Source organism: Balaenoptera musculus, chromosome 10 (assembly GCF_009873245.2).
Source record: "Balaenoptera musculus isolate JJ_BM4_2016_0621 chromosome 10, mBalMus1.pri.v3, whole genome shotgun sequence".
Lineage (NCBI taxonomy): Eukaryota > Metazoa > Chordata > Mammalia > Artiodactyla > Balaenopteridae > Balaenoptera > Balaenoptera musculus.
In genome coordinates, this window is record NC_045794.1 from 10244447 (window position 1) to 10265779 (window position 21333).

General features: G+C 42.8%; 1 protein-coding gene across 1 annotated transcript in view; it reads right to left on the bottom strand.

Annotated features, from left to right (window-relative positions):
* The window catches only part of GPR19 (G protein-coupled receptor 19), a 33326-nt gene extending 18979 nt beyond the window's left edge, over positions 1-14347 (bottom strand). Inside the window, 2 exon segments of the mRNA XM_036866230.1 lie at positions 13470-13522; positions 14026-14347. Coding sequence (XP_036722125.1) covers positions 13470-13519 — 50 coding nt within the window. The 5' untranslated portion in view covers positions 13520-13522; positions 14026-14347.
* Positions 14348-21333: the final 6986 nt, after the last annotated feature.

The window sequence follows — 21333 nt, forward strand, 5'->3', positions numbered from 1 at the left end:
TTTCTTCGTCTCCAAAATGTGGGTACTAATAGTAACTCCCCCAGAGGGTTATTATAAGGATTAAATAACTGATTGTGCTTAGAATGATGCTTTACACATAACAAGAACTTTACAAGTATTCGTTAAATAAAGACAAAATAAAACGTAAATTTGCTAGCTCGTCTCTTTGTGCTGGATAGAAATAGTCAAAGATATCAAGATTTGAGTGCATGGCAGATTCTTTTAGCCTGTAACTTTGGAAGATTCCTTTGAGAACTTCCTGGAAGCCTTCTTGGTAGCTATTCTGAAAGATACGGAATTTGGTGACAGTCTGCTGTCCCTAAGAGAGCTGGAAACAATCACAAGCACTCCTGGTATCAGGAACATCAGAAGGAAGACGATCACACAGCACAAAGAAACAGCACGCCAGCCCACTCAGGCTCCCTAAGCCACTGCCAATAACCTCGGGGAACATGGGCACAGAATAAGCAGCTGAAAAAGGATGAAACAGGATTTTATTGCAGTGACAATGACATCTGGCTGGTGTCAGTAATACTATCTTTTTCCCTCTTTCCAGGACTCAATGAAAAAAATCCTTTTCAGCAATGAGTGCTTTGTTTTATTAATTATCACTATATACAATTCCCATCTCGTTTTTCTTCAACAGGCAGTGACTGTGGTGAATTATTCATTTTACAGAACTACCTAGGCATCTTTTCTGGACCTGTGACAAATCTAAAGCCCCTAACCAGCGTCTAAGCCCAGACAAAATCTCCAAAATTGTCCGGAAAACAGAAGGTATTATGTCCTCTGAGCCAACTTTCAGCCACGAAACCGCGGGATCTCTAGCACGTACCTTCATCCGGACTTTCTTTCAGAGACGGTCTCCTTGGGCCTTCTTGGTCAGGAACAAGCCTTGCAGAGGAGTTTGGAGAGCGCCATAAACCACCAGGGAAGCTTGGGGACACATCCATATCTGTCCTCTGCCCTCCCCTTGGCTCAGAGCCTGCTTCCTGGTAGGAAGACAAGATGACGCTGTGCAGGGGTGACTGGTAAGCCATCTTCCCGCCCCCAGCCCCACTCTCTTGGTGCCCCTCCCTTCTCCTTTCCAGGGCTCTGGAATGTGTCACATGGGAAATGGATCATGTGGCTCCAGGGGAGAATGTGGCCGGCTTCTCTCTCCCTTCCCCCACTGTTCCTTTCAGGAGCAGAGCAGCAGAAATCTCCGACCTGATTGGCTCGGACCAAAAAATCTCCACATGAAAAGGGGAAGATTCAACCATCCAAACCTCCAGCCTTCTCCACTTTCTTTTTTTTTATTTTTCATCTGAACATTTTTCCTGGGCATTCAGAATTGCTTGGAAGGGAAGGAAAGAATGCTTTCTCCCCAGGCCGTCTCTTTCTTTCTTATCATCAGTACCCTAACATGGCAAGGTGTTCCCTAACCTCCCTCCGGAGCCCCCTTGGCACATCTGAGACAATCAAGTGTTCAGCACCACGGACAGCATTACACCCCCTTCAGAGCTCCGTAAAGCCATTTGTCTATTTCACTCTCAGGTAAATAAAAATATTTTAAAAATATTTCCCCTGAGGTCTTGTGTCTAAATATACATCAGGCTATATATATGTAAGGCTCCAACCTCCCCTACTATCAACTTACTGTAACCTTATAAACAGAAATATAATTTTTACATATCATTAAACCTAAAAAGACTATCCCATGTCTACCTCCCCGGCCCCATCCCACCACCCATCCCCACCCTTTAAACATGCTCCATGTTTTGGGGGGGGGGGAGGGGAAATTCTCATTACACAGTTTACCATATGCCCATATATCTACGCTCACAGGCACAACGACAGACAAACGTAAGACTTCTTGAGTGTGCACGTCCAGATGTCTTTAGCCCCATCCCTAGGCCTCAGGCAGGGCTGAGTTCTCCAACTCAGAGAGGAAGCCCAGTAGGAGCAGTTTTATGCAGGGTCTTTCCTGCTTCACTGACGTCCCGGTTGCCATGGTAACTGTTGAAGGGGATGATTTCGTTCAGAACCAGTCACCATGGGACCCTGCTGACTAAAGAAAGGAAGAGGGAACAGGACTGAATTGCAGAGGAGGACTTTCAATTAGCATTTGCAGAGCCAAATTTACCTAATGGGCCCTTTCTTTACTGAATTGTTGCTGACCCTAAATCTTGAAAGGATTCTAGGAATTAGTATGGACACTGCAATGGTAACTCCCTCCATCCTCCACTGCTTCTTTCCTTAAAAATCTATTTAGGTGCAACTAAATGAAAATGCAGCTTCACAGAACGACTGTGCAATGCCATCACAGAGCATAGGAAAGAACACAGGAAACGTATTTCTTCTCAGGCTGAGGTTTCTGACTTTTATGAGGCCATTTATCTAAGTTTGACAGTCTTAATTTTAGGGAGATACTATAGAACCACACCTGAACCAGGAACAATTTGTGAATGCTTTACAATTTTATAGCAGAAAAGATAAATATGGTTTAACGTGCCTTGCTGGATTATTTTGAATAAAAATAAATTTGAATAATAAGGTCAATCGCTTGGACAGCATTTGGACTATCCCAAGTCAGGAACTTAAGCTAGCTATACACTTGTCTCATTAGGCATGCATATAGCTGATTGTTTCTAACTCAGAATCCTAAGCATGGCAATTTTGAATATTTATTTTGAGGGATAGAAATGCTGACTTTCAATGTGCAACAATGCAAACTCTATAAGAAAAGAGGTAGCATACAGGAGCTGGAGTATAATTTCAGGAAACTGAAGCTCCTTCCTGGTCCAACATCCACAGCTTAAGACATGTTTACATCTTTTATTTTAGGATAAGAATCAAGTTAATTCTAGTTTCTCTATGTAAGACTCACAGAGAAATTCAACTCTGTTAATTCTAATACTTGCCACTTTCAGAAAATTCATTTATCAGGAAAGCTGGATATGTGTTTGAAGAAATTTTTAGAGAGCCAGCCAGATGGTTACTTAGATATCACCTCTCTTCTTTTAGTGAATAATAACAGCAACAACAACAACAAAACCGGCTAATATTGATCAGGCACTAGGTATTTAGTACATGATGTCATTTAATCCTCCTATCAAACCATGAAACAGGTACTATTATTAACATTCCTGTTTTACAGACGAGGAAACTTACAGAAGATAAGTAATGTGCCCCAAACCACACCACTAGTTAGTGTGGGAGCTAGGATAGGGGAGTATTTAATATGACTCCAGAGCAGGCATATTATATGATACGAATTTGTATCATGGATAATGGACTAGATCAAAATAACTTGTCAATTTAATGTGACTGATGTGATTCATTACTATGGGCCTTTGACAGGAGAAATCAAAAAGATTTCTTTAAATCATCTGAGATGCAAAAAAAAAGACCAAATTATTCATTCTTTTTAGGATGATTGCATGTGTACATCACAGCTTAGTGATAAGATAATAAAAACGATTTTATAAGGAATCATAATCTGAAATATTATTAAGGATGGCTACAAAACCTGTTATGTAATATACTAATTCTGTTAAAAATATTAAATTTATAATCACCAAACTTATTCCTGGCCATTTGGAAGAAAATAGACAGCTGTCTTCTATCCAAACCCATAAAAATCCCACAATACTGTGTAGCTAGGGTAATATTTTGAAAATAATTTATGTGATTCTTTTCCCCTCTGCCTGCCTGGGGAATCGATTTGCCTTGGGGATAGGGAGTGTGGCACTGTTCAGAAATTATAAAAGTAATGGAAAGAAGGAAGGAAATAATATTCAGCTTCTGAAATTAAAAACAGGAGTGTACAGCAAGACAATAGGCTTGAAATCCAAGCTACTGTTTTGAAAGCCATTCTCAAAATTCCTTTACTTGTCATCAACCAAATATGGAAGACTTTGCTCAGACTGTTTGGTACCATAGAGCAGGCCTTCACACTGGGGCAGGCAAAAACTTTCCAAGGGGTCCCAGAGCCTGCAGGCAGTTCTATCGGAATTAATTTCTAGATTCTCAACTTCCACAAGCTGACTTTCCTGAGAACTGGTGCAGTCAAGATGTCATGCTGGTTCTTGGTTCCCATCTAGTAGTTTTTCTTCCCTTTTACCATAGATTGGTGAACCTCTCACCCACCTCTACCTCAAATCCTACAATGGTGAACTGCCTGGATTTTAAAAAGCTCCTGGGAAACAAGCAAAGAAACAACTGGAAATATTGAGGATGCTATTGAGATAGTAGTGAACTCAATAATTGAGTTAACGCATCCTTTTAAGAAACAAGAGCTTTCCAATTGCTTTAAACAAAACTGAAAGCAAACCACTATCCAATTGTCCACTGAGAAAATCATTAAAACAGTTCTCTTAAAAGAAAGCTCTTTTTACAAAAGAATGACAGCTAATAAATGCAGAATATAATAGTTAGAACACCATTTTTACAGGCCCCAGTGAAATAACTGATTCAGGCAAGGACCACAGCAGGTATTCAAACTATGAGATGAAAAGTTGTTGGGAACAGGTTGTTTGTACGTTATTTACAAACTGCAAAGGGAAATGTGTACTTTTTCAATGGTGAGACTGGCAGGGGCTCACCATCTTTACCAAGTGACCAAATTTAGCATCACTAACCTAACAGTGGGACAACCTGAAATTAGTGCCTAACATAAAGCAAGGTGACCTACCCAACATTACTAATGAAGTATTCTTTCTAAAAGCATTTAACCTGAATCTAATCAAACCTCTAAACAGAATGCCCAGTTGCGGGGGGCGGGGGGGGTGGGAAAAAGGCAGGGGTTGGAGAAACAGATTAAAGACATCATGAGAAAATAATCGACCAAACTGAGAAAACAGAATATTCTACAAGAGAACTAGTCTGGACTTATCAGAAAGTCAATGTTGTGAAATAAGAAGGGTGAGCTATTATTAAAGAGACTAAAGAAAACCAATTGCAAAGCATGTAATTTGATGAGATGCTGACTGGGGAGGGAGGGAGAGTTGGTATAAAAAACTCTAAAATATTTTGCGGAAATTGGGGAAATTTGTCTTGTGAACTGGATATTAGACGGTGTCATGGAATTATTACTTCTATTAGATGTGAGAAAGGAATTGTGGTTAATAGGTGGATTTCCTTATTCTTAGGAGATGCTGAAGTATTAAGGATAAAGGGTTGAGACGAATGCAAGTTACCCACAAATGGTTCAACAACAACAAAAAATATGTATGTACATAATCAGAAAGGGAAAGTAAATACGGCAAAACATTAACAACTGACGAATCTGGGTGAAGAGTGTATGGGTGTTTACTGTACTTACTTTCAAATTTGTTGTCTGAATGAAAATTAAAAAGTAATAAATTCTGCTCTGTAGTGGACAAGGACATGCCACATGGAAAGTAAGAGTCTCTCCCTCTAGGTCTCAGGTTCAGAGAGAAATAGAGGAGAACAAAGCAGCCAGTCACTGGGCCTGACCTCTTTCTAGACCAAAGGCGGATATGAGTGTATTCATTTTCTCTTGTAGCTGTTTCAAATTACCACCAACAGTAGCTTAAAACAACACAAATCTATTATCTTACAGTACTATAGGTCAGAAATCTAACATGGGTCTTACTGGGCTAAGATTATGGTGACAGCAGGGCTGTGTTCTTTTCTGAAGGCTACAGAGGGAGAATCTGTTTCCGTGCCACCCACATTCCTTGGCTCGTAGCTCCCTAACTCCATCTTCAAAACCAACACCCTTGTATCTCTCTAACCATTATTCCACAGTCACATCTCCCTTTGTCTGACCTCAGACTGGAAAGTCATTCGATTGGGCTCACCCAGATAATCCAGGATAATCTCCCCTCTCAAGGCCCTTAACTTAGTCACATCTACAAAGTCCCATTTGCCCTGTAAGGTAACACAGTCACAGGTTCCAGGTGTTCGGGTGAATATCTTCAGGGGTCCTTACTCTGCGTACCACAGTGAGTTACCTCCATGCTGAGAGGGGCACTCAGGGCAAGAGCTCTCTGCCTTGGCTCCCCTCTGGGGACCACTGCCTAGGCCCCTCCTACCTCATCCTCTGCACTCCCCGCATGGCCGTTCGGGCCAATGGCAAGTTTCTCACAGTGCACGCAGGCATACAGAGCAGTCAACCATCCCAAGCGTTTCCTGTTCCCTTGAAGCATGGATGCTCAGCTAACAGCCAGGGGGCCTGCCGTGGTCAGGTGAGGGGACTCCACAGCCGGGGCCAAGGGGAAACAGAGTCCCCGAGGGGAGGAGGCCGATTCTCCCCGTGGAGATTTGCCTGAAGCCAAAAATGGGCCATGAATTCACCAGCTGCAGGCTTCAGCATCGCAGGCCAGCAGGTTCCCCAGCGATCAGGCCAGCGAGGGGCATCACGCTGGAGCCCTGCCAGTGCACACTCTAGGCCCAGAATGAAGCCGGGGACACCCGCTCTCAGCAATTCCACAAGGATGTGTATGTCACCCCTCCCCATCCTCCATACAAACGGACGTTATCTTCAGAGAAGATGACGGGGCCTCCTCGGGAGGCATTATGAAAGAGAAAACGTTTTTACCCAAAGGAGACTTACACTATTTAAAGGAACCAGTTAAGAAATGAAATTGAACTAGATTTGAGACTGAACTGGACACTTTGCCGGTTTTTTTTTTTTCTCTGTAACCTAACAGTTGTGATGGTTTTAAATAAGTCCACAGATTTTTGATATGCCTCCCTTCAAATGGTGACACCTAATACTACTTCCCTTGAACATGGGCCAGCCTCATAACCTGCTTCCAATGAAGAGAATGTGGCAGAAGTGACTCTCTGTAACGTCTGAGGCGAGATTACTGTAAGGACAGTTTCTGCCTGGCTCTCTCCCTCTTGGATTACTGGATTACTCAGTCACCATGTCGTAAGGACACTAAAGCCGTCTTGTGAAGCGGTCCACGCAGGGAAAACTGAGGCCTCTCACCAACCAGCACCAACCAGCAACAGGGCAGTGAGCCACCTTGGCAACAGATCCTCCAGCCCTAGTCAAGCGACTGCAGTCCAGACAATATCTTGACTTCTACTTTGTGAGGCCCCAGGCCAGAACTGCCCAGCTAAGCTGCTCCCAAATTCCTGACCCACAGAAATTATGAGATAATGTTCATTATCAGGTTCCTAAGTTTGGGGGGATTTTGTTATGCAGTAATAGGTAACTTATACACAGGTGAAAACCCTAGAAAACAATGAAGAGAACTACTTTTTCTTGGCATATTCGAGCTGCAGTGAGTTACATAAGTGTCCATGCTGCATATGTGTGTTCCTGTTGTGGAAAGCATGTGGTTTTATTAGGCCAAGAACAGGAGGAAGGGGAGAACACAACTAGCCACATTCGAGTGCTGTCTAAGGGGAAAAAAGAAAGCCACTGAGGTGGAGGTGGATTTATTATACAGACTCAGAAGAAGTGCAGGGAACTCAAGAACAGGAAGTGGCAGTTAGACCACAGATGGGACTGAAGGAAGGGACAGAAAGCTGTCAGAGCCAAGAGACACTGACTCCATCTCTTTCTCTCTCAGGCTACGGGACCGATTGTCTCCTATTTTCTCTCTCTTAATTAGCTGCATTCACCTGCTTCTCTTTTGCGATCAGCTGGTTCTGATTACTGGCCCCTAAATGGTGGCCTCACTCTGAAAGTTACATGACCTTACAAGTTCAATGCTCCTATTTAAATGACCCAGTCCCAATTAAAAATAGAACTACCATATGATCTAGCAATCCAACCTCTGGGTATATACCTAAAGGAAATAAAATCACTGTCTTGAAGAGATATCTGCATTCCCATGTTCATCGAAGCATCATTCACAATAGCCAAGATATGGAAACAATCTAAGTGTCTGTCGACAGATGAACGAATAAAGAAAATGTGATATACAAATACACTTCACACGCACGCACACACATAATGGAGTATTATTCAGCCTTAAAAAAGAAGGAAATCCTGCCATTTGTGACAGTGTGGATGAACCTGGAGGACATTATATTAAGTGAAATAAGCCAGACACAGAGAGACAGATACTGCATGGTCTCACTTATATGTGGAATCTAAAAAAGTTGAATTCACAGTAACAGTGAGTAGAATGGTGGTTACCAGGGCTGGGGGATTGCGGGAAATGGGGCGATACTGGTCAAAGGGTACAAACTTTCAATGATAAGATAAATAAGTTTTGGAGACCTAATATACATACAGCATGGTGACTATAGTTAATAATAGTTGTATACTCAAAATTTACTAAGAGAGATTTCAAGTGTTCTCACCACACATACAAAAATGGTAACTATGTGAGATGGGGTGTTAGCTTCATTGTGGTCATCGTTTCACAATGTATATGTATATCAAAACATCACATACTTTAAATATACACAATTTTTATTTGTCAGTCATAATTCAGTAAAGCTGGGGAGAAAACATATGATGCAGGCTCTCAATGTTCTGATCTAAATTCTTAGGAGGCAGAGTCTGTTTGACTCAGCTTAAGTCGGATACAGAGCGGATCCAACCAGCTGCAGGCACTGGGATGGAGCAGAGTTCCTGTGTTACCCCTCAACACTCTCTAACAAATTTGGCAAATTTTATAAAGGGGAAGGACAAGCAGAGGGAGGAAGTGATTGACAGAGGAAATGACTGGCATCTTAGTGTGTGTGTATGTGTTTTTAAAATTCCATGACCTCTCCACTGGCGAGCCTGCCAACAGGCACAACACCTTTGGCCTCCATGTCACCTCCGTGTGAATCACCCGCCTGAATACGCATACCCTTCACACTGCCTGAGTTTTCCCACATGGACACCATGCTGTGTCACACTCCCACAGCTTAGACCTGAGGCAGTTTCCTCTGCCTTGTCCACCTGGGGAACACCTATTCCCATCTCAAACCCTGCTGCCTTTCATCTTCTCTGAGGTTCTAGGTCCCTCTTAGCCCCACCCCCTCCAAAATAAGTTACTCACACCTTCTTTCTTACTATAGTACTTCTTTAATTTTCACACATATTACTTCCTTTATTGCATACATTATATTGCATTGTGTTCATAGATTCCTATAGGGAGCAATGTCATTTAATTCATCTTTAGACCTCTAGGATCTCAAAAACAAAGTAGGTTCTCAACAACAGTGTTCCAGCACACTGAACAAGCATGATTTTGGGGACTAACTTAAAGCAAATTAATTTTTATTTCCCACTGTCCCAGTGAAAACACTCTGTAGGTCCTGGTACTCCCATCCCTGAATGAAAACCTGAGCCGCCCCATTCCCTTTTATGGTCACTTTTAGGTAAGGAAAGTTAGTAATTAAAATTTCCATTCCAGTATCATAGTCGAAATTTGCCCCCTGACTTAGTTAGGGCTTTCCCCTTCCCGCCAGTTTGCAGCTGCGGTACCCGGGAAAGCTGACGTTCAGGCCAAGAGTGGAGCCACGTCCCTCTCTCCCTGGTTTGTCTATCTACTGGCACTCCAACGACTCCACTCAAATATCCTCTGCGGAAGCCTTTCCCAGTCTTCCTCGTGACTCCTTTATGCCCCTGATATGGGTGAGAGTTATAGAGCAGTCTAATCAGTTCCCAGCCTCCTACAGTTTGCAGAGTCCTACGGAGCAGTCTAATCAGTTCTCAGCCTCCTACAGTTTGCAGAGTCCTACAGAGCAGTCTGTCTCTGGTATTTCTTGTCACAGGGTCTCAGGAAGCACTCCTGTTCTTTTTTTTTTTTTTAAGCAATCCCTCCAGGACATTCTTTTTTTTTTATTAATTAATTAATTTTTATTTTTGGCTGTGTTGGGTCTTCGTTTCTGTGTGAGGGCTTTCTCTAGTTGTGGCAAGTGGGGGCCACTCTTCATCCTGGTGCGCGGGCCTCTCACTATCGCGGCCTCTCTTGTTGTGGAGCACAGGCTCCAGACGCGCAGGCTCAGTAATTGTGGCTCACGGGCCCAGTTGCTCCGCGGCATGTGGGATCTTCCCAGACCAGGGCTCGAACCCGCGTCCCCTGCATTGGCAGGCAGAATTCTCAACCACTGCGCCACCAGGGAAGCCCAGCACTCCTGTTCTGACATACTTTTATAACCGTTTAACTAAACTGTCAGCACTTGGGATTTTTCTACTTTGAACTTTCAATACGTCTCCCTCTTCACCCCAAGTCTCCTATCCTTCTACCCCATTCCACTCCTCACTTCTGCATCTACTCACTTCCGTAACCTCTAGTTATTGACCCCTGCAGAGTCTCTGAATCCTGTCTTCTTACCTAGGCAACAATGTTTGGCCATTTCACCAACGCTCTTGCTAGGGATTAAACTAGTGTGCTTCTCAAGAAAAGGGACCCAGTGAAAGACAGATTACCCCCTCCCCTTTTGGCAGAAGATACTCCTCGCCATTACTGCTACGTTTGGGTCTTGGCATCAATGACTGAAGTAGTATGGTGGTTTCAACTTCTAAATTACTTATATCTCTAGAAACCAGAGTCGTCCTACAAGAAAGTACCTTGTCTCTTAGAACCTCAAATTCTTGACCCAGACACGCCGTCCCTCCTACTCTGATTCTCTACTCACTGAAAGTCTACAAAACAGACTTGATCTTCGCCTTTCTCATCTGTTAGTACTGACAGGACCACTTGTGTAGTCAGAGCAGCAACATCAACCCTATGAGGCTCTGGGAAGAGGCTTCCTCATCAATGGCCTTTCCACTGGAGAACACCCATGTACATACATGACAGCGATGACTCGATGTCCCTCCCCAACCAATGGAGCAACTGTAAAAGGTCCCCGCACCCCACTACTGCAGTCCGGCACGCTCATGGCCCAAGATCCACAGCACGGTAAAGCAATAAAGACATCACCATCTGTGTCACCGCTGTTAGATTAGCACCACGCTCTAACCAACTGAGCTAACCAGCGGAAATTGTGTCACCTGTGCTAATCAAAGGCCCAGATTAGGAGGCTCAAAGTCCTCCATCTCTAGAGTAAATCCTGTGTATTCCTGGGGCCTGTATTAATGACCTCATCACTGACCTTTCCCAAATCACGATGCTTACCACCTTCTTATCATAGTGCCCGCTCTCCTGAATAGAGCTCACTATGCCCTACTCATCTGCCCATCTCAAGTTCTAGCCCTCATACCTCTAGAAATTTTTCAAATATATAGCTATCCAGACAAGTGGTCTTAAACCACAGGCCTAACTTCTTTTCTCCTCCTGCTTAAAGCAGTGGTTCTCAACTTTAGCAGCAAAATGAAGAGCTTTAAAAAATACTGATGCCCAGTTTCCACTCCCAGAGATTCTGATTGAATTGGTCTAGGGTGAAGCCTGGGCATTAGGACTTTCTAAAGCTCCCCAGCTGAGTCTACTGTGGAGGCAAGGAGAAGAATCTGTCTTAAGGCTCTCTGAATACGGATGCATCCATGCTACACAGAACATCCACATTTTGGTGAGGAGATGGCACGCGTAAATGCGGTGGAAGCTCAAGGCAGAAACTCTTACTTGTTGATCATACACTACATATCAAGTCCTACGCTAGTAACTCATGCAGTCTTTTCAACTGTACCTCATTTCCTCTTTACAGTCATCCTATGAGGTAGGCACTATTGTCCTTATTTGACATGCAGGGAAACCGAGGCCCAGAGAGGGCACACTGAGTGACTGGTATGCTCAAGGGTCAAACCCTTTCTGTGACACCATCCTGGAGAGGTCACGCCTCTTACAGCTGGATGACCCTGTAACCGAGCGCCGCAGGGCGCAGCCCTTAGCCCTCCGCCTTTGCTGCCCGCCCTCACCCCGCACCCCGTTACCAGGCAACGGTTACCGGGAGATCATTAATGCCGGGGGTTGGAGCCTCAGCGAGAGGTCTTGCTCAGCCATTGATCGGCACCACAGAGGGCCCCATTCAGCCATTGGTCGGCGCTGCCGTGGGCCCCGCCCCCAAGCGAGCAACTGTCAAGGAGCCACCGTTTGAGGGGCGGTTTTGAGCCCACGGTCGGCGGAGCGGTGGTCGTCCACTTGGAGAGTGAGGTAAGAGGCCGATCCTAGCCTTCTCCCCGGGGCCCTCCAGCTCACCCGGCCTCGGGCTGGCAGGCGAGCTGGGGGGCCCAGGGAACAGGCTGGGGGTGTGCCCTGCAGGGCTCCCGAGCCTCGCCAGGCCCTCCCACGGGCCGGGCCCAGGCCCTGAGGCTGCGGCGACCCTCTCCCCCATCCCCGCCTCTGCGACCGAATGGCAGCGGCAGTCTGCATGGGACACAGTCTGGGGGACCTGGCCCCCACTGTTTACGCGGCCCGAGGAGCCTGAGGGCCAGCTGGGCCCTGGGCGCCTGGCTCCCTCAGCGATGACAGCTGGGCAGGGTCTGGGGACCTGGCCCGGAGGGAGCCACCGTCTGAGATCTGCCTCTTCAGCCTGGGCACTGGCGGGAGGAGCCAGACTGGGTGCTGGACGGACGCTCCGGGGTTAGGGTGACCGCCCCCCGTCCCCCGCAGGGACCCCTTTCTCTCCGCCGGGCCTGGACCTCGGAGGGCGAAAGTTGTGCCTTGGGACCTTCCCCTTTTCTTGTCAGAACAGAGAGTAACATTTGTTTTGGTGGAGATTTACAGGAACATCGTGACCTGACCATGACCTGACCTCAAGGACAAAGGCTCTGACACCAAAAAGTGTGCACCAACTAACCACGCCCCTCCCTCACCTTTCCTATAAAAGGGCTTTGCTGATTGCTTTCAGGGAGTTTGGGGTTTTTTAAGGCGTGAGCCACCCGTCTCCTTGCATGGCCCTGCAATAAACCTTTCTGTGTTCCAGACTCCAGCATTTTGGTATTGTGTGGCCTCACTGTGCGTCGGGCACACAGGACTTGCGTTTCGGTAACAATCCCACTCCCCCCAAAAACAGGCTCCAACGCAGAAACCCTATTCTATTGCATCCATGGATTTTTTTTTTTTTTTTTTCCTGGAACATTTTCCTATGAACTCCACACATACAGCCCAGTTACTAGGCTATACTTTAGGCTGCCAAAATAAGGTGAAGTGCTCCGGGCAGAACTTCTTGATAGGGGACTACTAGGTCTGGGCCTTTATTAAAGTACTTCCACTCTATTGACCGATACCTGGATCCTTCTCCCTCACTGCTAACTTAAACCCTGAAGCTTTCTATATTGAGTTTTTCTTACAGATGAAGCTATACTGCTTACCTACAAGCCATTCCTTTGCTGGTCTACTAAAACCATGTATTGCACCGTTCCTCTGCCTTGTACTCCAGACAGTTCACAGAGAATCAAAATATACTGGCTAAGCTGCATACGACTGCTGCTACCATCAAGATGGGACTCTCATACCTAGTGACCTGGGAGGGTAGCGGCGACAAGCCGGTACTTTTGTAACGCGCCACTGTCTTGGTAGCTCAGTTCCACCACTCACTCCATGCAATCCACACTGCATTCTGCCTGAGGGATGCTTCGAGGGACCAGGGGACCCACTGGGAGGGGACACTGCGGGTGGTACCTTTCAGACGCTGCAGGGCAAACTCCAGTGCTTGCGCAGGTGTCCCACATACCCTGAGAGAGAAAGAGGTCAGATGGGTCAGTTCTCTCAAGACACTTGCAGAATTCCTGACTCCCGTTACCTTAACTGTTCTTCCTCATCCCAACCTCAGCCCTTGCTCAGGACTCTGGCTTTTAGAATCCTCCTCGTCCCACTCACTTAGGGACTCCCCGATTTCCACCTTACCCACGAGGGACTAAATGCGGAGCATTTCTGCCTTTCTGTTTACAAACACGCACAGGGTCACACTATTTGAAGGAAGACGTGCTCTGCTGCCAAGAGTTCTGTTTTCCTAGTTTCCCCTCTCCACTGTGCTGCATAGCTACTGCCTTCACGCACCGCTTCAATTTTCCCACCTTCTCCCTCCCACTGCACTACCTTATTGACATTCACATCCTCTCTTGGTCTCCAGAAAAAAAATACAAACAAAGAAAAAACAACGTTTTCTTTCTTGGCCCCTCAGATTTATTCCTCTATGTCGCTCCCAGGGTTATCTTTCCAAACACAGAAAGCTCACCACTCTGGTTTAAAGCCTGGACGGCTCTCCCACGCCCACGCCTTTACTACTCGATTCGCTGAAACCTCCTCACAGAGTTCACGGCCGAAACAGAGCAACGGAAAGGAGTGACGACCGTATAAGCATGTGGAGTTGTGACTGCAAAATCTCGAAGAATGTAGTGTTGTGTGCTCGAATCCATCGCGTCCACGTGAATTATCCTCCGACCTTTCTCGAGGGTCAAATTTGGTTGACTATTACCAGCCAAAACGTTTCTAAATGTTTTCGCGCTAAAAACGATCAGTCATGCGCATGAGCAAACGCCCGGAGGGTGAGGGGGCCGTCCGCTGTTCGCGCAGGCAGATCTCGCGATGTTTGGGCCAGTCAGGGGAGTAGTAATGTTTTTGGGGTGCTTTGAGGCCTTTTTACGCCCCCCTCTCCTCCAGCCCCGATGGATTAATGCTGTCGTCAAGTAACAAGGCTCCGCGGCGATAACAAACGAGGCTGGAAGTAGGCGACACGCCAGCGGCAGGTCTCCGGGGCCGAGGAAGGGCTTCTCTACGAGGCCCCGAAGGCCGCACAAGTTCTTCAGAAACAAAAGCCAGAAGTATGTAAAAATGGAAAAAAGCCAACCAGTTTATCACCTTAGAATGCGGTGTGGGGATTTTTGTTGTTGTTTTTCCACTTTTCACTGTACGAAAAATCCCATTGGCTGACAGCACACCAAGTTTTCCCCTTCTGCTGCTATTGCGCCTGCGCGGGGCTTTGTTTACTACCTCGGGCGGCCGCTGGGTACCCACTTCAGAGTCCGGAGTCTAAGGTCTTGGTGTGTAGTTTATGATGAAAGTCGCGTTTTCAGCCGGGAACACGGGTGGGAGGTTAATAACAGGACAGGTTAAGTGTAAACCTGAAACCAGTGAAAATACGAGCCGTAATGAAAACCAATCTTGATCACTCAGAAATCGTTGCCTTTTCAGATCTGTCGTGGAAGAGCTTCATTATCAACGTAATGAAGGTGATAGCACCACTCTGACCATAACTAAGAAGTGGTAAGCACCAACAGTACTAAACCCAAAAGCGTAGGTCGTATTTAGGTACCTGTTAAAAATATGGACTCCTGTAGTGGAAAAGATGCAAATAACCCTAACCCTAAGCCCATCTTGCTCTAATTTCGAGCAATACCTGCGTCGTTAAGAATGACTATTGAAAAAAAAAAAAAAAGACTCTCGAAGCAGAGTCAAAAAGGGAGCCATGCAAATTTTGAAACTAAAAACAGAGATGACTCTAGAAGCAATAGCCAGAAAAATCACAAACCAACAAGCAAATTTTTTTAAATGGTTTTAAGTTCCCTTCAGAATCAGTTTCAGATGGCTTAGAAGGCTATGATACTTACAAAATGAGAAGATCTGGTGAAACTTTGTATTATAGATATGACTGGATCCGTTTGAAAACAAAGAGAAAGCAGGCAAGCTGATTTTTAAAAACTATCTTTATGGAAGAATTTCCAGTGATGCGTTTTAATGTGCTCAAAACAGCCTTAAGTAACTGGTAGACTCAGCTAAACCTGGATGTTTACCTTAGAGTTGGATAATAGCATAGATGTTAACAATTTGGAAATTTTGTTGGACTCTGTTAGGTTTTAAATGATGGATTTGAAGACTTTAATTTGTAATAGAAGAAACTTTCTAAACTTTAAAATCCTGCTCCGTTATCTAGAGGTACACTCATTTGGTTGAAGTAAGGTGATAGCCAGTTTTCTAAGCCAGGACTGAATTGACATTTTCTTCCTGAAGGAAAAGAAACGTAGATAAGCTGAATTGATTCTTTGTTCGCCTATTAAGGTGATTAAGACTGACTCATAAACACTACTTACTTTGTCAAGGCAGTCAACAACTGTAAAAGAAACTGAATGCTTTTATTGCACATGATGAGATGGTTCTAATGGAAATAGAGAATGGGAATTGGATGAAGAGTTGATATAGAACTATGAATCCTTTGAGACTACTGGTTCATTTACATGTGATGAAAATGTTAGTGTAAGACTGGTAAGTGGTCAAATAAAACTTCGTCTTTGTTCACTGAAAAAAAAAATCCTTTGATGAGTAAAAGAAACTCACTACTGAATTGGTTATCCATTCAGTCTGTCATACGACTCAGGAAATAGACTTCCAGAATTTCCACAATCAGTAGCTAAAAAAGTTATCCATACCATTTCTTTAGCAGCATTCTGAGCATGCTCTCCTGTAATTACCCTGACATTGTAAAGCAGTGAAAAAACTGCCGCCATTTGTGTCCATATATTTATGTAAACCTGGGTTCTTGAATTATTGTGACCCCAAGATAAGAAATTGCTGATCAGTGAATCTTATATGCATTCCCAATTAACCCAAAATTGGTTGAATCAACACAATATAAGCTTACTTATTAACTGAGTGATAGAACTTTTTTCAAGATAGATAATTTTAAACATTTTTTAAAGTATTAAACATGTTATAGCCAAATTGCAGTGTTTATGCATGAATCCTTAATGATAAACAAGGGACTTCAAGAAAACTGTGCTCCTGCTTCTAGCTCTGCTCTCTTGCAAGTGTTGGGAGTAATTCCAGCACTCTTGTCACACCTGAAGAAAGAATGTTCCAGTCAGATGGAAGGGAATCATTAGCAAGGAGATGGGGGCATATGGGAGAAGATAGGGTGAACTTTGGTTGTGAATATTAAGCAATGCCCATTAAGGACATATCTGCTGAAGCACTCTTCCTGCTGCTAGGGAACTCCTCTCCCGCCTCCCTCCTACCCCCGTCTTTGCCTGGCAGGCTTCTTCATGGTATTTACATCTCTGTAAGGAAAGATGCCTTTCTGTTCTGCCATCTTCAATGTACCAGAGTCTTCTGTCATAGTCATAGAATGGCTGCCACAGCACCAAAAATCATGTTCTCATGTGAAATGTTCAAACAGAAAGGAAGGGATAGAGGGAGAAGAAAAAGAAAAATGCTTTCTCTTTGTGGCCTCCCTTCTTATCAGGGTGAAAAATCTTTCCCATATGATTTAACAGACTTCCCTTCACATTTCATTGCTCAGAACCTTGTTGCATGACTATCTCTAGCTGGGAGGAAGGGTAGGAAAATACGTACAGAAGAAACAAGTATTTTCTTTTAAGTGGTGCACTAAAAATAATAGGACTTATAGAAAATACAAGCTTAGGAGCAGACCACTGAAAGCCTATGCAGTTTTGTTACCCTAGGACCATAAAAGTTACTAGGCTAATAAAAAATACTAACACAATTAAACCTCCACTGGCATTTGTACTCAACATCACAGTTATCTTTTAGAGCTATGCTGTCGAATATGGTAGCCACTAGCCAAGTGTGGCTCTTGAGAATTTCAATGTACCAATCCAAATTGAGATGTGATGTAAATGTAAAATACACACCGGATTTCAAAGACTTAGTATGAAAAAATAATGTAAATATCTCATTAATAGTTTTTATATTGATTATATGTTGAAATATTTCACCTGTTTCTTTTTACTTTTTTAAAATACAGCTATTAGAAAGCTTAAAATTGCATGTGTTTCTCGTATTTCTATCAGACGATGCTGCTTTAGAACCTTTAAACCTGGGACATGTGCTTTCTCCTTGGACATATAGGTCCTTGAGGGCATTTGATTCCAATTGAAAGCAGTTTTGTCGAAATTAAAAATCTGATCTATTATCTCGTGCTCTTGGATTGGAAGAATTAATATTGTTAGAATGGCCATACTACCTAAAGCCATCTACAGATTTAATGTGATCCCTATCAAGTTACCCATGACATTTTTCACAGAACTAGAACAAATAATCCTAAAACTTATATGGAACCATAAAAGATGCAGAATTGCTAAAGTAATCCTGAGGAAAAAGAACAAAGCTTGAGGCATAACCCTCCCAGATTTCAGGCACTACTACAAAGCTACAGTAATCAAAACAGCATAGTATTGGCACAAAAACAGACATACAGATCAATGAAACAGAATACAGAGGCCAGAAATAAACCCACACACCTATGGTCAATTAATCTTTGACAAGGAGGCAAGAATATACAAAGGAGAAAAGGCAGTCTCTTCAGCAAGTGGTGCTGGGAAAGCTGGACAGCCACATGTAAGTCAGTGAAGTTAGAACACACCCTCACACCATACACAAAAATAAACTCAAAATGACTTAAAGACTTAAATATAAGACATGATACCATAAAACTCCTAGAAGACAACATAGGCAAAACATTCTCTGACATAAATCATACTAATGTTTTCTTAGGTCAGTCTTCCAAGGCAATAGAAATAAAAGCAAAAATAAACAAATGGAACCTAATCAAACTTACAAGCTTTTGCACAGCAAAGGAAACCATAACAAAATGAAAAGACAACCTATGGACTGGGAGAAAATATTTGCAAATGATGCTACCGACAAGGGCTTAATTTCCAAAATATACAAACAGTTCATACAACTCAATAACAAAAAACCAAACAACTCAATCAAGAAATGGGCAGAAGACCTAAATAGACATTTCACCAAAGAAGACATAAAGATGGCCAATAGGCACATGAAAAGATGCTCATCATGGCTAATTATTAGAGAAATGCAAATCAAAACTACAATGAGGTACCACCTCACAGCGGTCAGAATGGCCATCATTAAGAAGTCTACAAATAACACATGTTGGAGAGGGTGTGGAGAAAAGGGAACTATCTTACACTGTTGCTGGAAATATAAATTGGTGCAGCCACTGTGGAAAACAGTATGGAGGTTCCTTAAAAAACTAAAAATAGAGCTGCTATATGATCCAGCAATCCCACTCCTGGGCATATACCCAGACAAAGCTATAATTCGAAAAGATACATGCACCCCTATGTTCATAGCAGCACTACTCACAATAGCCAAGACATGGAAACAACCTAAATGTCCATCAACAGATGAATGGATAAAGAAGATGTGGTATGTGTGTGTGTGTGTGTGTGTGTGTGTATATATATATATATATATATGTATATATAACTATGTATATATTTATATGTATATAAAATGGAATATTACTCAGCCATAAAAAAGAATGAAATAATGACATTTTCAGCAACATGGATGGACCTAGAGATTATCACACTGAAGTAAATCAGAAAGAGAAAGAGAAGCACCATATGATATCACTTATATGTGGAACCTAAAATATGACAAAAATTAACTTCTTTACAAAACAGAAACAGACAGACATAGAAGATAAACTTATGATTACCAAAGGGGAAAGAGGGTGGGGGAGGGATAAAGTAGGAGTTTGGGATTAGCAGATACAAGCTACTGTATATAAAATAGATAAACAAGGTCCTACTGTATAGCACAGGGAACTATATTCAATATCCTGTAATAAACCATAATGGAAAAGAATATGTATATCTATCTACAACTGAATCACTTTGCTGTACACCAGAAACTAACACATCGTTGTAAATCAACTATACTTCAATTTTTAAAAAATTCAACCCCCAACCCCACACAGAGGACAAAACAGTTTCACACCTTCATTCACACTTTGTAGCTTTACCACATAACAATGTCATAAAAATCTTAAAGGTTTTTGAAGCCACAAACAAGCCTCTATTTGTACTAAAGGAAGGCATTCCTGAAGAATTTCCTGCTTTTTTTCTTAAAGTGTTTATATTGCTAAGGTTTTGTATTTAATTGTAAGAAGACTTGCCCCTGATCACTTCAAAATGTAAGTGTGCTGGGAAAAATAATGAATGAACCAATGTGATTTCTGAATTATGTTGACATTATTTCCCCTTGTATCAATTGCATATGAGCTAAAAATGACTGTATCTGGCATACAGAGCTCGTATTGTGGGAGATAGGACTGCTGGTAGGCAAAAGGGAGAGAGAATTCCAATCCTATATTTTCAAAGGGGTGGTATACATTTATGAGCTATCTCGGACAGTGTCAGTGAACAATAACAGGGGAATAAGATGATTCTTCTCGTTACCAAGTTTACATTTAGTAAATTTTCCCATTTAATTAATGCAGTTCTCTGCTTCTCCCAACTTAAATCCATTGAATTCTCAAGACCCTTTCAAAAGCAACCTCTGAAGCCTTCCCTGATCTCACCTCTAGAAACTTCATAGCACTTTGCTTGTACCATCTTTTTAAAGCACATATATTTGGCTATGCATTAATGTTATTGTCTCTTTGTTTAACTTTTATATATAGAATAAAGCTCCTGCCATGGAAGATGGTAATTGTATCTTACTTTTCAAATGTTCTCTAGCGATTGGCCTTATGGTTCATACAAATGAGACACACTTAAGTATTTGTCGAATTTAATTGTACTGTATCTATCCTAAAATGACTTATTTAATAGATCTACTATTTAATAGAATATTTCTAAAATTTAAAGTATGAGTTGGTACTTGACTTACATCTCTAGTGCTTAAAAAAACTACAAGAGAACCCTCTGCATATTAGAAATCAAACTAAACATATTAGAGTATGTACTGGTGGATTTTTTTTTAATATTTTAAGTGATTAAGACTGAATCCACAGTTAACATAGACCTATGATAAATCTGGATCCACATATTGATGACATGTTTTAAAAGATTGGTTTTTTAGATCTCCCTCCTTCTCCCATTTCTCAGGGCCTTTCCCCTTTCCTCCTCTACTTTAAACTCCCTATGTTTTCTTTAATTATCGGTCTTGATAATCGCTCAAATCAAGAAATCAGTAAGTAATGTCTAACTTTTAAGTCTAAAACATCATAACCACATTTAAAGTCCTGAGAAGCCAGCAGGAAGCAATGGTCATGATGAATGTGGTAATTATTAACCCTGTCCATCTAGTTACACCATTGTACATCCCAGTCATCAGGGCACTCAAGAATGATGATATGATTCTGTTCTCATCTTTTCACTTGGGTATACAGTATGCTGACACAAATCTCATGTTGACTGATAAACTGGACTTCGCTAGAAGAGCTCTTTTAGAATGACTTACAAGCAAAAAAGGATCTACCATTTACGCCATCAGTATACAGTTTCCCTAAATTTTCTCAATTTGTTTCCATTCTTGTATGATGCCTTTCCCACTGAGGTGGGAACCCCTCAAATACAGAGACCTTGTCTTATTTGTCTCTTGCTTATTTGTCTCTATAACTCCAGCTCCCACCTAATGCCTGACACATAGGTAATCAATAGATACATAATGAGTGAATGAAGTACAGCTTTGATCAAACAATCATATGTTCCATGTGAGCTTCGTTGTGATTAAATGTTGCTTATTTTGGTTATGGAGCGTTATCTATGGGTGGTGG